At 44.0% G+C, this 15,201-nt stretch overlaps 1 protein-coding gene across 3 annotated transcripts in view; it reads left to right on the forward strand.

Moving 5' to 3' along the window:
* The first annotated feature begins 3,691 nt into the window (after positions 1-3,691).
* The window catches only part of mcf2l2 (MCF.2 cell line derived transforming sequence-like 2), a 369,326-nt gene continuing 357,816 nt past the window's right edge, over positions 3,692-15,201 (forward strand). For all 3 annotated transcript variants that reach the window (XM_055645379.1, XM_055645377.1, XM_055645378.1), the window contains exon 1: positions 3,692-4,058. In XM_055645379.1, coding sequence (XP_055501354.1) covers positions 3,980-4,058 — 79 coding nt within the window. In that variant the 5' untranslated portion in view covers positions 3,692-3,979. The remainder of the gene's footprint in view (positions 4,059-15,201) is intronic.

Below are 15,201 nucleotides of genomic sequence, written 5' to 3' on the forward strand. Positions count from 1 at the left end.
ACTGCATACAATACTCCAGGTGTGGTCTCACTGGAGCCTGATAAAAGACAAGAGAATGGGGTTAGGAAGCTGAGATAGTTCAGCTACGATTGAATGGTGGAGTAGCCCTGATGGGCAGAATGGCCTAATTCGGCTCTGCCTCCTGCTCTCCCATCTGATGCGTGTTTCTCATCCTCAGGTGGGTCGCAGGGGTTTACGTTCGTGCCGGTACAGAGCGACATATATGTCCACATTGGGGGAGATGCGGTGTTCACGGGGCAGCCGACAGGCTTTCCAGCCGGTGGAAACTGTTTTTTCAAATGGAAAAAGATCATCTCGTGGACCGGAACAACCCCGTGGTTCCATCCTCTGTACAAGTCACGGGCAAGTTGGCGAGCCCGTCGCTGGGACTGAGGTCGGTGAAGGATTCGGACCAAGGGGTTTACACAGTTAAACTAGGCACCGGCGCTGAAGCCTCAGCGAACATCACACTTCACGCACTCGGTGAGTTTGACTTCGATCTTGTTGACTCGTTTACTCTCTACACTCAGTTCCGGGATACAGTGAAAATCTTGTGTTGTGTGCTAATCAGTCAGTGGAAAGACAATATATGATTACAATCGAACGGTTTAAATATAGTGACACAGGATGAAGGGAATTATGACTTGCCCAAGTTAAAGCCAGTAAAGTCCGATCAAGGATAGTGCGAGGGTCTCCAATGAGGTGGATGGGAGGTCAGGACCGCTCTCTAGTTGGTGAGAGGACGGTTCAGTTGCCCGATAACAGACGGGCAGAAACTATCCCTGAATCTGGAGGTTTGTGTTTTCACACTTCTGTACCTCTTGCCCGATGGGAGAGGGGAGTACAGGGATGACACTGGTCCTTGATTATGCTGCTGGCCTTGCCGAGGCAGAGTGAGGTGTAGATGGAGGCAATGGAAGGGAGGCTGGTTTGTGAGATAGATGCTTTCTACGGTGCATCTGCAGAGGTTGGTGCGAGTTGTTGTGGACATGCCAACACTTTTTCACACAGAGAGTTGTGAGTGTGGAATTCTCTGCCTCTATGTGTGAAAAAGTGTTTCCTCATCTGCTTTCTAAATCAAGTCAAGTCAACTTTATTTGTCACATACCCATACAAGATGTGTAGTGAATGGCCTACCCCTTATTCTTAAACTGTATCCCCTGGTTCTGGACTTCCCCAACATCGGGAACATGTTTCCTGCCTCTAGTGTGTCCAAACCTTTAATAATCTTATATGTTTCAATAAGATGCCCTCTCATCCTTCTAAACTCCAGAGTGCACAAGCCCAGCTGCCCCAAGTTTTGACAAGTGGGGTGAATGAAAATTAATGGTAAGAAAAGTACAGGGTCAGAAACCTACATAATTTCATAAACCACTGTGGCAGAGATAAAGGAACTGATATTTGGTGGAGAAATGTTTAAGAAGGAACTGCAGATGCTGGAAAATCGAAGGTACACAAAAATGCTGGAGAAACTCAGCAGGTGCAGCAGCATCTATGGAGGGAAGGAAATAGGCAACGTTTCGGGCGGAAACACTTTTTCTGAAGAAGGGTTTCCGCCCGAAACGTTGCCTATTTCCTTCGCTCCATAGATGCTGCTGCACCTGCTGAGTTTCTCCAGCATTTTTGTGTGCCTTTGGTGGAGAAATCCTTGATTCAGACGTGATTTGATTTTCATCAGCTGCAGTACATGGAATCCAGTGAAGTGCTGGGTACTATTTACTTAATTAAATCATGGCAGGGCAGAAATCTGGCAGCATTTAACACAAGTTTCCCATTTGACAGGGGTTGGTGTCTCATTTCTGCTTCTAAAGATATGCACATTAATGATTTGGATTAGATAGAACGGTCCAGATTTTTAAATCATAAAAATCCCCACTGAAACTGCATATAAATGAGATTCTCTCTTCAATAACATTGGCATGGGGCCTATACCTGCTGTTAAACCCACATCCCTGTGCATGGTCCATCTTAGTTAGAACAGCAGAATGTTAATTATATACCCATGAATTAATTTCACAGAGCAGGCACCAATTGGCCAATGAGTGTAGGTGGATACCACTGTGCATGCACAATGTGTAGGAAGGAACTGCAGATGCTGGTTTAAACCAAAGATAGCCACAAAAAGCTTGAGTAACTAAACGGGACAGGCAGCATCTCTGGAGAGAAGGAATGGGTGATGTTTCAGCTCGAGACCCTTCTCCAGAACATGCACTATACATGTTGTGCCTGTCTGCTTCACCCGCATAGGGTTTTATTATGTTCCGCAAGCTATATGGTCACAAACACATTTTCAAATCATTCTTAAGCTAGGATACAATAATGTACTGCTTAAAAAGCATGATTGAATTTCTGGGCCAAAGAGTTAAAAATGGTCACTGTGGCACAGATTGGTTCCTCCCTCCTTAGCTCAGCTGGATTTTACAGGTTCTTGTAATGTAAATTGTTTTTGTTTACATTGTTAATCCTAGTGTAAATCTTCCCAAACCACATAAAGGCCTGTTACATGTACGTCCTCAAACTTTACAGCATCTGTTTGCCTCTCTTTCATTTAAACCACATGTTTGGGGTGCAATCGCCATCGAATATACTGATTTCTGCTTTTTTTCCCGAAAGTAGCCCATTGAGGTGTTAGAGATGGTTATCAGATGTTTTCCCAGGACTGTGAAAAAACCCTCACGACTTTGACCCTTTGTGGAGGCTTTGGTGGCTTTGCCCATAGAGTCATAAGAGTGATGCAACGTGGAAACAGGCCCTTCGGCCCAACTTGCCCACACCGGACAACACGTCCCAGCTACATAGTCCAACCTGCCTGTGTTTGGTCCATATCCCTCCAACCCCGTCCTATCCATGCACCTGTCTAACTGTTTCTTAAACGATGGGATAGTCCTTACCTCAACTGCCTCGTCTGGCAGCTCGTTCCATGCACCCACCACCCTTTTGTGTGAAAAAGTAACCTCTCGGATTCCTATTAAATCTTATCCCCTTCACCTTGAACCTATGTCCTCTGGTCCTCGATGCCCCTACTCTGGGTAAGAGACTCCGTGCATCTACCCGATCTATTCCTCTCATGATTTTATACACCTCTGTAAGATCACCCCAGCCTACTCAACCTCTCCCTATAGCTCTCACCCTCTAGTCCTGGCAACATCCTCGTAAATCTTTACTGTACCCGTTGCTACTTGACAACATCTCTCCTATAATATGGTGCCCAGAACAGAACACAATACCCTAAATGTGGCCTTACCAACGTCTTATACAACTGCAACATGACCTCCCAACTTCTATACTCCATTTGGTCCATGGCAGATAAGGCATACCCAAACCATGCTGGTATTTTTCAAAGTTCGACAGGCAAAGCAGCAAATGAACAAGCATCAGCAAAAATATATTATTTAATCAATGATCATTGGCAGGAAAGTCCAAAGGAAAAATAAAATGTCAAGCTGATAAATCTTTACTTTGGGCTAAAAGGCTTTTTTCCCCTGATGATTGTGATGTAAACAGGAATTTAATTTTACTTCCACTGTAAAAAAGCAGAATGTATACGCTTACAGTTAAGGGCAGATCAATGTGCTTTCAATGCTGTGTGCTGGCTCCAGTCCTATGAATCCATTGTTCCAGGTTTTGATTTAAAGCCCTGCATCTCCCTTGAGGCAGGTGGCTGCACACTGATTTGCTACTTGAGCCTGACTCAATGCTAATAGAAATGAGCAGCAAGCAGCTCTGATGCAGAAATTCATCAGCTTTGTCCTCGCATCTCCAAAAATATCCAGATGTCTGAGCCCTCTTGTTTTAAGTCTGTATTTTGTATTTGTACATTGTATGTATTGAAGATGAACAAAAATAGTCTGGGGTGGAAAATAACTGCATCAGCTCCTGTATCCTGAATGGAATATTGCTACTGGGAGTGGCACTTGCCTTTGTGTGTCTGAGGGGCTTCCACGGGAGCCGTTGTAGATTTGGAGCTGAGGACCGGGAGATGCTCCTCTGCCTCCGAGAGGAAGAAATGTCACACCAAGAACTCACACAGCGACTGATCAATGTCATCACCCATGTCGGTAAGAAATAACAAAATCATTTCATTTACTCTTTCACCTAAAGGTCGGTAAGGGCATCTGTGATAAACTCATTTGAAACCATTATGTTGGCTGACCCCCCCCCTGCACTATCTGAGAAAATATATATTCTGAGAAGAACCTTTGGAGGTATTAGAATATAAATATTGCTGGAATAATATTTTGAATTAATTAATCTGGTATTACATCACAGAAACAGGACATTCTGGTTAGTAATGTGTGGTCAATTATTGAAACACTCTCCTGCCATTTCATGTAACTTGTTGTAATTCAGTGAAATATATGAATGCTTTAATGACTGATGTATTGGGTGGACAGAGTCAAATCCCAGTGGTCAGAAATTGATTTCACAGAATAAAACTGCTTTGGTTTGATAATTAATCTGCACCTGCTCATCAATTCTTCTTGGAGGGAGCATGGGGGTGGGGGGAGAGAGGGAGGGAGGGCAGAGTACATAAAGGATAAAGGTTACAATTACATGCAAAGGTGTTTGTGGTTTGCAACATAGATGGAGTCAGGGATTAGCCATCTGATCCTTGCTTACTTTGACTTGGTAATTCATCACATTTTTTTATTTAAAGGTGAAACATGTCCTAGTATCTAGATTATTTTCTCCTTTAATGGATAAGCACAGAGATTTTTGGAAAGAATATCAATGTGTGTGTTTCATTTGCCCTTTAAGTGATATTAACTTCCTGCAAACAATAAATTCTATTAATTTGGGTGCAAAATGATATAATGTTGTTGGTTCACCATGGGTATTTAAAAATAATTAATTCAATGAAGAACTAACACATTAGTTCAGTTATTACTTTGCCCTTCCCTTTTGCAACAGCAGTGATACTGAGAACAATGAGATGTGGATTACAATCAAAAGATACTGACTCATCGGGGTATGCAAGTGATGTCATAACATCAGATAAAGCCGTCGAGAACTATCCTTTGAACTGTGATATTGCAATATGGTCATTTCAATCCGTTATCGTTTATAGATTTTTCCTGCTCATTCGTGGGAATTCAAAAAGCAATGTTATATGCAAATGTAGCTGCCCCACCCCCACATGAACTTTAATCAGTTGCTGAAATCATTTTTGTGAATTGTTGTGTCTTTTGTCAGTGGTGTGGGAAGATCATGCTTAAACGATAATAAATTACTCTTATACATCTAAACAGTGGATTTAATACTGGGTATTAAATCGTCTAGTTGTATGTCCCTCCCACAAGTGTCCCAAGTGGAGAGTTTCTCTCGATAGAACATGGTCATATTAGGTGGCTCGTACATGTTAGTGACTTTAAGTCAGTTTATTGTCATATTGGGTACAGTGCTGATGTAAATGGGCAGCAAGGCGATTAGATTAGATTATCAAGTACAGTGCAGGGACAATGGAAAACTTGCAACAACATCTTAGACACTTAGATTCTGACAACACATAAAATCATACATTTATACGTAAATGATTCGAGCCAGTGAGAAACTAAAGGACTGTTCAAGAACAAGACATCAGTACAAAAACAATTGGAAACCACATCCATGGCACTTCAAGAGGTGGACCATAGTGTGTTCCATTGCTGAAGTAGAAATAGGGTTGTACAGGTTGGTTCAAGACCATGATAGTTTCAGGAAAGTAGCTGTTTCTGAACCTCATGATGTGGGACTTGAGGCTCCTGTACCTCCACCCAGGTGGTAGCAGTAAGAAAGGGACATGGCTCAGATGATGGGGATTGTTGGTGATTGGTGATGTGTGATGGGAGCCACCTTCACGAGGCAGTGCCTCATGGATGCTTTTAATGGTGGAGAAACTGTGCCATGCTGGACTAGCCTGTGTCCACCACACTCTGTAGCCTTTTTAAACCCTATGTGTGGGACCTGCCCACTACCATGTTGCCATGATGCAACCAGACATGGTACTTACTACGGCACATTTGTAGAAGTTTGTTGAGAGTACAAGGTGACAAGATGAATCTCTTCCTATTTCTAAGAAAGTAGAGGTGCTGGCTAGCCTTCTTGATAGCATCCATGTGCTGGACACAGGATGGTTTGTCCAAGATTTTAATGCGCAGGAATTTGATTCTCTCCACTGCCGACCAACCAAAGAAACCTGGCACCTGGCCACACGTTCTGTCTGGCAGTCAAGGCCTGCAGGATCTCCAGGTTGCTAAATATTTTAACTCCTCTTTCCAATCCCATTCTGGGGAAGAGCACCTCACAATATTGCACCTCATAGTATTGTGAGCAGTTTGGGGCCCCATATCCGAGGAAGGATGTGCCAAGATTGTAGAGGGTCCAGAGCAAGTTTACGAGAATGATCCCACGGATGTTTGGGTTAACATGTAATGTGTGTGTTGACAGCACTGGGCCTATACTAGCTGGAGTTTATAAAGGATGAGTGGGCCCCTCATTGAAACTTACAGAATAGTGAAAGGTCTGGATAGAGTGATAGAGAGGATGTTTCCACTGGTGGGAGAGTCTAGGACTAGAGGGCACAGCCTCAGAATAGAAGAATGTACCTTTAGAAAGACGATGAGAAGGAATTAATTTAATCAGAGGGTGGTGAATCTGTGGAATTCTTTGCCGCAGAAGGTTGTGGAGGCCAAAATCAGTGGATAATTCTAAGGCTAAGATTGACAGATTCTTGATTAGTATGGGTGTCGGGTGTTATGGAGCCAGGAGAATGGGGTTGAGAGGGAACGATAGATCAGCCATGTTTGAATGGCCGAGTATACCTGATGGGCCGAATGGCCTCGTACTGCTCCCAGAATTTATGAATTTATGAACTATAAACCACTTACTACCAAATGATATGAACATTGAATTCTCCAATTCTCCAATTAACACTTCCCTGGCCCTTCTCTTTCTATGCCGACCCCATCACAGAGTGCAGCCATTTCTCCCGCTCTCTCCCGCAACCTCAATTACCCTGCTCCTTCCCCCTCCTGTGCTATTTGAAGACTAGCACAATATTCTTCAATAAAATGTAAATAATTGACAGAAGGCGTTTGAGAGGACATTTTGAAAGGAGGCCCTAATTGTGCCGACAACATCAGCATGACTCATTCTTGATCATCCCCATCTGAATTAGAAGGTTTCAGTTTCAAGATTCACCCCAGAGACTGGATTGCATGCTCCATGCCAACTGTTCAATGCAGTATTGAGAGTGCACTATACTATGGGAAATGCTTTTGAATGAAACAAAAAAGAAAAAGGATCAATTTGAATGTTGTCTCTTCAGTGACCAAGACTAGCAGCTATTCCTGAATCACTGTCTCAACTGTTTTGTTCACATTTCTTCATAGGATGTAAAGTACTTCATGATGTCATGAAGGGTGTTTACTAATTGACAGCACGGAAACAGGCCCTTCGGCCCACCGAGTCCGCACCGACCAGCGATCCCCACACATTAACACTATCCTACACTAGGAACATTTTATTTTACATTAATACCAAACCAATTAACCTACAAACCTGTACGTCTTTGGAGTCTGGGAGGAAACGGAGGTTCTCGGAGAAATCCCACGCAGGTCATGGGGAGAATGTACAAACTCCGTACAGGCAGCACCAGTAACCGGGATTGAACCCGGGTCTCTGGAGCTGTAAGCGCTGTAAGGCAGCAACTCTACCACTGCGCCACCTTGCCGCCCATGAAAATGAAACATAAAAATATTTTTATTTCTACAACTCGACAAACTCACGATTCAAACTGGGCGAATGAGCATCGAAATGAATTGAAAAATTCCTTTCATTGAATCATCTGCAGCATGTTTTATCAAATGCCCAACTGTAGCACAGTCAGATATAAACATTGCTCATTCTCTCTTTCCTGGTATTTTTGAAGTCCCTTCTCATTAATGTGGCTGCTCGTCACAAGCTGTAGGAAGCAACCGCAGGTAGCAGAGTTTGTGGCTGAGGAACCTGGCTTTATTTACAATTGAAAACTAAAAGTATCCCGAAGATAGACACAAAAAGCTGGAGTAACTCAGTGGGTCAGACAGCATCTCTGGCGTTTTCTCTGTGAATGCATTTGTGAATCCGTGGAATTCTCTGCCACAGAAGGCAGTGGAGGCCAATTCAATGGATGTTTTCAAGAGAGAGTTAGATTTAGCTCTTGGGGCTAAAGGAATCGAGGGATATGGGGGGAAAAGCAGAAACGGTGTACTGATTTTAGATGATCAGCCATGATCATAATGAATGTCAGTGCTAGCTCGGAGGGCCAAATGGCTTGCTCCTCCACCTAATTTTCTATGTTTCTATGCTGCGTTACTCCAGCTTTTTGTGTCTTTCTTCGTTTAAACCAGCAACTGCAATTCCTTCCTACACTAAAAGTATCCCATCAGACTTCAGTATGCATATTCACAATCTTTCTTGAGTACAAAAGTAGTGCAAATAGAGAAAGGAAACAGAATACCAAATATAGTGTTATAGATCTGTTTAAGTTTGAACATAAAATTTAATGAGGCTGCATGTTATGGATCTGTACATGCTCTTCTGACCCAAGATACACACTCAAAGCTGGAATAACTCAGTGGGTCAGACAGCATCTCTGATGAAAAGGAATAGGGATGTTTCGGGTCAGGACTCTTCTTCAGACTGAGAGTCAGGGGGAAAAGGAAAGAATGACTTCTGACCCAAATGTCAAAACTGCTTGGTTAGGAAATGAATACATAGTCCCATTAGACATATGATTGCAGTCTGCACCATCATTGGTAGTAGGAATCGAATCATTATGCTTTCAGCAAGTTCTTGTGTGTTTCATAGAGGTTTGCCATCGAGGGAGTACAGAGATGGTTCACCAGACTGATTCCTGGGATGTCAGGACTGTCTTATGAAGAAAGACTGGATAGACTCGGCTTCTACTCGCTAGAATTTAGAAGATTGAGGGGGGGATCTTATTGAAACTTACAAAATTCTTAAGGGGTTGGACAGGCCAGATGCAGGAAGATTGTTGCCGATGTTGGGGAAGTCCAGAACAAGGGGTCACAGTTTAAGGATAAGGGGAAAATCTTTTAGGACCGAGATGAGAAAAACATTTTTCACACAGAGAGTGGTGAACCTGTGGAACTCTCTGCCACAGAAGGTAGTTGAGGCCAGTTCATTTGAATATTTAAGAGGGAGTTTGATGTGGACCTTGTGGCTAAAGGTATCAGGGGGTATGGAGAGAAGGCAGGTACAGGATACTGAGTTGGATGATCAGCCATGATCATATTGAGTGGCGGTGCAGGCTCGAAGGGCCGAATGGCCTACTCCTGCACCTATTTTCTATGTTTCATGCTGCATTATTTGCTGAAACTAAATCTAGGGGGGACTTGGCTATCATGTACTTGGCTTCCGGCAGTTGTGAGACCACTGCCAACCTCGGAGGGTAGGGTTGGGGTGTTTGGGGACTGCCCATTCTGCCACCTTACCACCACCTTTGCCAACTCTGCTTACATCATCGAGTCATAGAGTGATACAGCGTAGAAACAGGCCCCTTGGCCCAACGCCCACACCGGCCAACATGTCCCAGTTACACTAGTCCCACCTGCCTGCGTTTGGCCCATACCTGTCCTATCCATGTACATGTCTAACTGCTCCTTTGTGTGGAAAAAGTGACCTCTCAGATTCCTATTAAATCTTTTCCCCTTCACCTTAAATCCATGTTCTCTGGTCCTCGATTCACCTACTCTGGGCAAGAGACTCTGTGCATCTACCTGATCTATTCCGCTCATGATTTTATACACCTCAATAAGATCACCCCTCATCTGCGCTCCAAGGAATAGTCCCAGCCTACTCAACCTCTCCCTGTAACTCAGACCCTCTAGCCCTGGCAATATCTTTGTAAATCTTCTCTGTACCCTTTCCAGCTTGACACCATCTTTTCTATAACATGCTGCCCATCACATCCTTGAACATGGTTAATATAGAACCATTTTAAACTATGTTATCAGTTATTACAAGCAAATGATTTGCCTTGGACATTAATTGGGTAAAGCAATACTCAAAGTTGTATAGAAAAACTGAGTGACCATCCTAATGCCCCTGTCCCACTTGGGAAACCTGAACGGAAACCTCTGGAGACTTTGCACCCCACCCAAGGTTTCCATGAGGTTCCCCGAGGTTGCAGGTGGTTGCCAGAGGTCGCAGGTAGTGGAAGCAGGTAGGGAGACTGACAAAAACCTCCGGGAACCGCACGGAAACCTTGGGTGGGGCGCAAAGTCTCCAGAGGTTTCCGTTCAGGTTTCCTAAGTGGGAAGGGGCATATGATAAACACAAAAAGCTGGAGTAACTCAGCGGGTCAAACAGTAGATCTGGAGAAAAGGAGTAGGTGACGTTTCAGGTCGAGACTCTTCTTCAGACCATCCTGTTCAATGTCCAAAAGTAGCTGCAAATCTGCAACAGCAGCACGGTGGCGCCAGAGACCCGGGTTCGATCCCGACTACGGGTGCTGTCAGTAACAAGTTTGTACGTTCTCCCATGACCGCGTGGGTTTTCTCCAAGATATTCGGCTTCCTCTCACACGAGTGTGTGTAGGATCGTGTAAATGTGCAGGGTAAGTTGGTCAGTGTGGACTCGGTGGGCCGAAGGGCATGTTTGTGATCTGTATCTTTAAACTAAACTAAATTGAAACAAAGCACCTTCACAAAGGCAGTCACTGTGCACCCCAATCCTCCCTACAGGAAGCAGGGTGGGAAGAAGTGTAGTCCAGATAGCCAAGGGAGTCAGTGGGTTTATAGTGTATGTCGGTCAGAAGTCTATCACCTGCGATGGAGATAGTGAGGTCAAGAAATGGTAGGGAAATGCCTGAAAGGTCCAGGTGTATTTGAGTGCTGGATGGAAGTTAGTGGTGAAATGGATGAAGTCAGTGAGTTGTGTGTGGGTGCAGGAGGTGGCACCAATGTAATCGTCGATGTAGCGGAAGTAGAGGTCGGGGATGGGGCCCTGGTACATCTCAAACAAGGATTGTTCGACATATCCTACAAAGAGGCAGGTATAGCTAGGGCCCATGCGCATGCCCATAGCCACGCCTTGTATATGGAGGAAATGGGAGGAGTCAATCGAAAAGATATTAAGAGTAAGGACCAGCGGAGGAGAGTATCAGTAGACAGGGATTGGTTGGTTAACAAGTACTTTGCGTTTATATTCACCAGGGAGAAGGACATGGAGGACAGTGAGATCAGTGTGGAGAATATTTATATGCAAGGGCAGGATGAGATGAAGAAGCAGGAGATGTTGTGGCTCTTGAAGAGCATTAAGGTGGATAAATCCCCAGGGCCTGATGAGATCTATCCCAGGTTATGAGAGAGACAAGAGATGATATTGAAGGAGCCTTGACTACGTTTTTTGCATCTTCTCCAGCCACAAGTGAAGTCCCGGTGATCTGGAGAGAAGGTAATGTTGTTCCTTAGAACATAGAACATAAAACCGTACAGCACAAGAACAAGCCCTACGGATCACAATGTCTGTGCAGAACATGATGCCAAGACAATCTCTTATCTACCTGTGTATAATCCATATTCCTTCAGTCCCTGCATGTTGATATACCCATCTAAATGCCTCTTAAAGACCACCATTATATCAGCTTCAACCACCACGCCTGGAGTTGCACCACTCTCTGTGTAGAAAAACATGACAATTCAAGAGAAAACAATCCAAGTGTGTCCAACCTCTCCTACCCACTAATCCAGGCCCCAATAACATTCCAGTAAACCTTCTCTGCACCCTTTCCAAAGCCTTCACATCCTTTCTATAATGGAGTGACCAGAACTGCACACAATACTCCAAATGTAACCTAACTAAAGTCCTATGAAGCTGTTTCATGACATCCTGACTCTTATACTCAATGCCCCAACTCATGAAGGCAAATGTACCATATGCATTCTTTACTACTCTATCTAATTGTGTTGCTACTTTCAGGGAACTGTGGACCTTAAGGTCCCTTTGCCTATCAATGCTGTTGAGGGTCATGTCACTAATTGTATATTTTGCCCTTACATTTGACCTCCCCAAGTGCAACATCTCACATATGCTTGGATGAAACTCCATCTGCCATTTCTCCACCCATTTCTGTAGCTGATCTATATCCCACTCTATGCCTTCACAACCTTCATCACCGTCCACAACCCCAGTAATCTTGGTGCCATCTGCAAGCTTACTAACTAACCTGTCTATGTTTACGTCCACGTTATTGATACATATCACAAACAGCAGAGGTCCCAGCACAGATCTCTGCTCCACTGGCCACAGACCTCCAACCTGAATATTGTCCTTCCACCACAACCCTCTGTCTTCAGCCATCAAGCCAGTTCTGAATCCATTCGACACATTCACTGTTAATCCTGTGCATCTGATTTTTCTGTTTAAGAAGGAACTGCAGATGCTGGAAAATCGAAGGTACACAAAAATGCTGGAGAAACTCAGCGGGTGCAGCAGCATCTATGGAGTGAAGGAAATAAGCAACGTTTCGGGCCGAAACATTGCCTATTTCCTTCGCTCCATAGATGCTGCTGCACCCGCTGAGTTTCTCCAGCATTTTTGTGTACATCTGATTTTTCTTTTGGATCAGCCTACCATGGGGGACTTTATCAAGTGCCGTACTAAAACCCATCCACATCCCTACCCTTCACCGCCTTCTCAAAAAACTCAATCGTTAGTAAGACGTGGTCTGCCATGTACAAAGCGCTGCTGACTGTCCCTAATTAACCCATTCTCTTCCAAATGGGAGTTAATCCTATCCCGAAATATCCTCTTCAATTGCTTCCTTACGACTAACATGAGGTTTACTGGCCTATAATCCTCTGGATTCCCTCTACTTCCCTTCTTAAATAAAGGAACAATATGAGCTACGCTCCAGTCCTCTAGGACCTCACCTATGGCTAGAGAAGATATAAAAATCTTTGTCATGGCTCCCACAGTCTCCTCTCTTATCTCGGTCAATAAAGTGGGATAAATCCCATCATGCCTACTTAATCCCATCCTACTTAATCCCAAAATGCCCTAGCATAATAGTGTTCTCCACACTTACCTCACTGCCCCCTATGTCCTTCACTTTGGTGACAGCAGATGCAAAGTTGAGCAGCAGTGCCATGGCAGATGCTGTGGCACCAAGCCTGGCTCAGAGGCTTAGCAAGGAAGGGTAACATCAGGCAGAGCCATAATAGAAGGTGATTCTTACTTAGGGGCGCAGGTGCGAGATTCTACATATCTTTCATATTCAGCCAGAACTCCCCAACAATGACAAAGACCTGGCTTGGCTGGTGGTGAGGGGAGCCCTCCCAGTCAGACCCTTCCTGCACCGTCGGAACCTCACTACCAGCGCACGCTGCCCTCGGGACAGCTGCTATGGACAGGAGACGGTTGCCCACCTCTTTGCAGAGTGTGGATTCACAAAGAGAGTCTGGAGAGGTTTGCAAGGGTCCCTGTCACGGTTTATTCCGAACAGCTCCATGACAGAGGATTCTGTGATTTACGGACTGTTCCTAGGGATGCATTCAGAGAATGACATCGAGTGCTGCTGGAAGGTCATTAACTCGGTGAAAGACGCTCTTTGGTCTGCCCGAGCGTTGTTGACCACCCAGCAGAGCGAGATGTCCGTCAGGGAATGTTGCCGACTGGCCCGCTGCAGACTGCAGGAGGGACGCACTGAAGCTTGGTGCAGCCAATGCCAAGGCTCGGTGGGGGAGGACCACAGTCTAGGGTCCTTCCACTGCTGGACATGGGGGGCAGGGTGTGGTGGAGATGCCCCTCAAAATAAGGGAAGGGATCCCACACCAGTGGGCCACATGAGTGGGGGATAAATTTGTGATTTGGGGAAACTGTATTGTATGTATGTACAGCCTCAGAATGTCAGATGGAGTTTTGTAAGGATCATGTATATATTTATTTCTCGAATAAAGTCTAGTTTGAAATTTATTTACAAAAAGCAGCTGAGACTCCAGGTTGGTGTCTAGGATGTCTCAGAGTGGCTGCATGACATCCTCAAGGGGGAGGGTGAACAGGCGGAAGTCACTGTACATGTTGGCAGAAATAATGTCGATCGGAAAAGGAATGAAGTAGTGCAATGTGAGTACAGGGAGTAAAAATGCCAGGAGATTGCCGGCAGCTAGCTGTAAGGCTAATAAAGTGGTCATAGTGTGGGATTTTGATTGGGAATGTCATAGTGCAAAATATTTAGACAGAATTTGTCAAATGTATTCGGGAAGGTTTCCTCCGGCAATATGTGGAGGACCCTTGCGTGGGAAAAGGCAACGCTCGATCTAGCCTAGGAAATTGGGAGAGGCAAGTGGGTGAAGTGTTCGTGGATGAGCTTTTGGGACCAGTGGCTGCTGTTCTATTGGCTTCAAGATAATTTTGGACCGAGACTGAGTGGACCCACGAGTTAAAATTCTAAGGTACACAAAAAAGCTGGAGAAACTCAGCGGGTGCAGCAGCATCTATGGAGCGAAGGAAATAGGCAACGTTTCGGGCCGAAACCCTTCTTCAGACTAAAATTCTAACCTGGGGCAAGGCCAACTTTGAAGGTATTAGACTAGCCATGTTACAAAATTTTGAGATTTAAAAAATCAAGTCTGCAATTTATCCCATCAGATAAAGCATAAAAATAAATTTAATTTGACACCTAATTCACTTTCATATCTCAAGTATTAAAAAAGTTATGGCCATTTTCATACTCGGAAATTAGCATCTTGTTCCCTATTGATTTTCTATGGACATAACAAAAAAGCTGTGATCCCGTGCTGTCAAAAGGCCGTAACCTTCTTAAAAATTAAGAGAACTGAATGAAATTTTCAGTTATTGTAGATTGAACCATTCTGAAACAAACATACATTAATCTAACTTGGATGACCTGAAATTAAAACATATAATTAGTTAGTTACCCAAGTGTAGCAAATTTCAAACTTCAATTACTAGACCTAAACATCTATCCATTTCTTAATAAATGATTAACGTTTTTAAATAGCCCAAGTGTCCAAATAATATTCATAAATAATTCACAATAAAACATGATTTTAAAATCTCATTTACATTAATTTATAGGCCAAATGGAAGGAATTTAGTGTTCAATTGCTGTAAATTAAAGTTCATTTTAAATAGGCTTTCTAGTGGGTTCCTGTGAACGCGCTGGTTTAGAACGTTCACATTGTAGTGGATATG

Source organism: Leucoraja erinacea, chromosome 14 (genome assembly GCF_028641065.1).
Source record: "Leucoraja erinacea ecotype New England chromosome 14, Leri_hhj_1, whole genome shotgun sequence".
NCBI lineage: Eukaryota > Metazoa > Chordata > Chondrichthyes > Rajiformes > Rajidae > Leucoraja > Leucoraja erinaceus.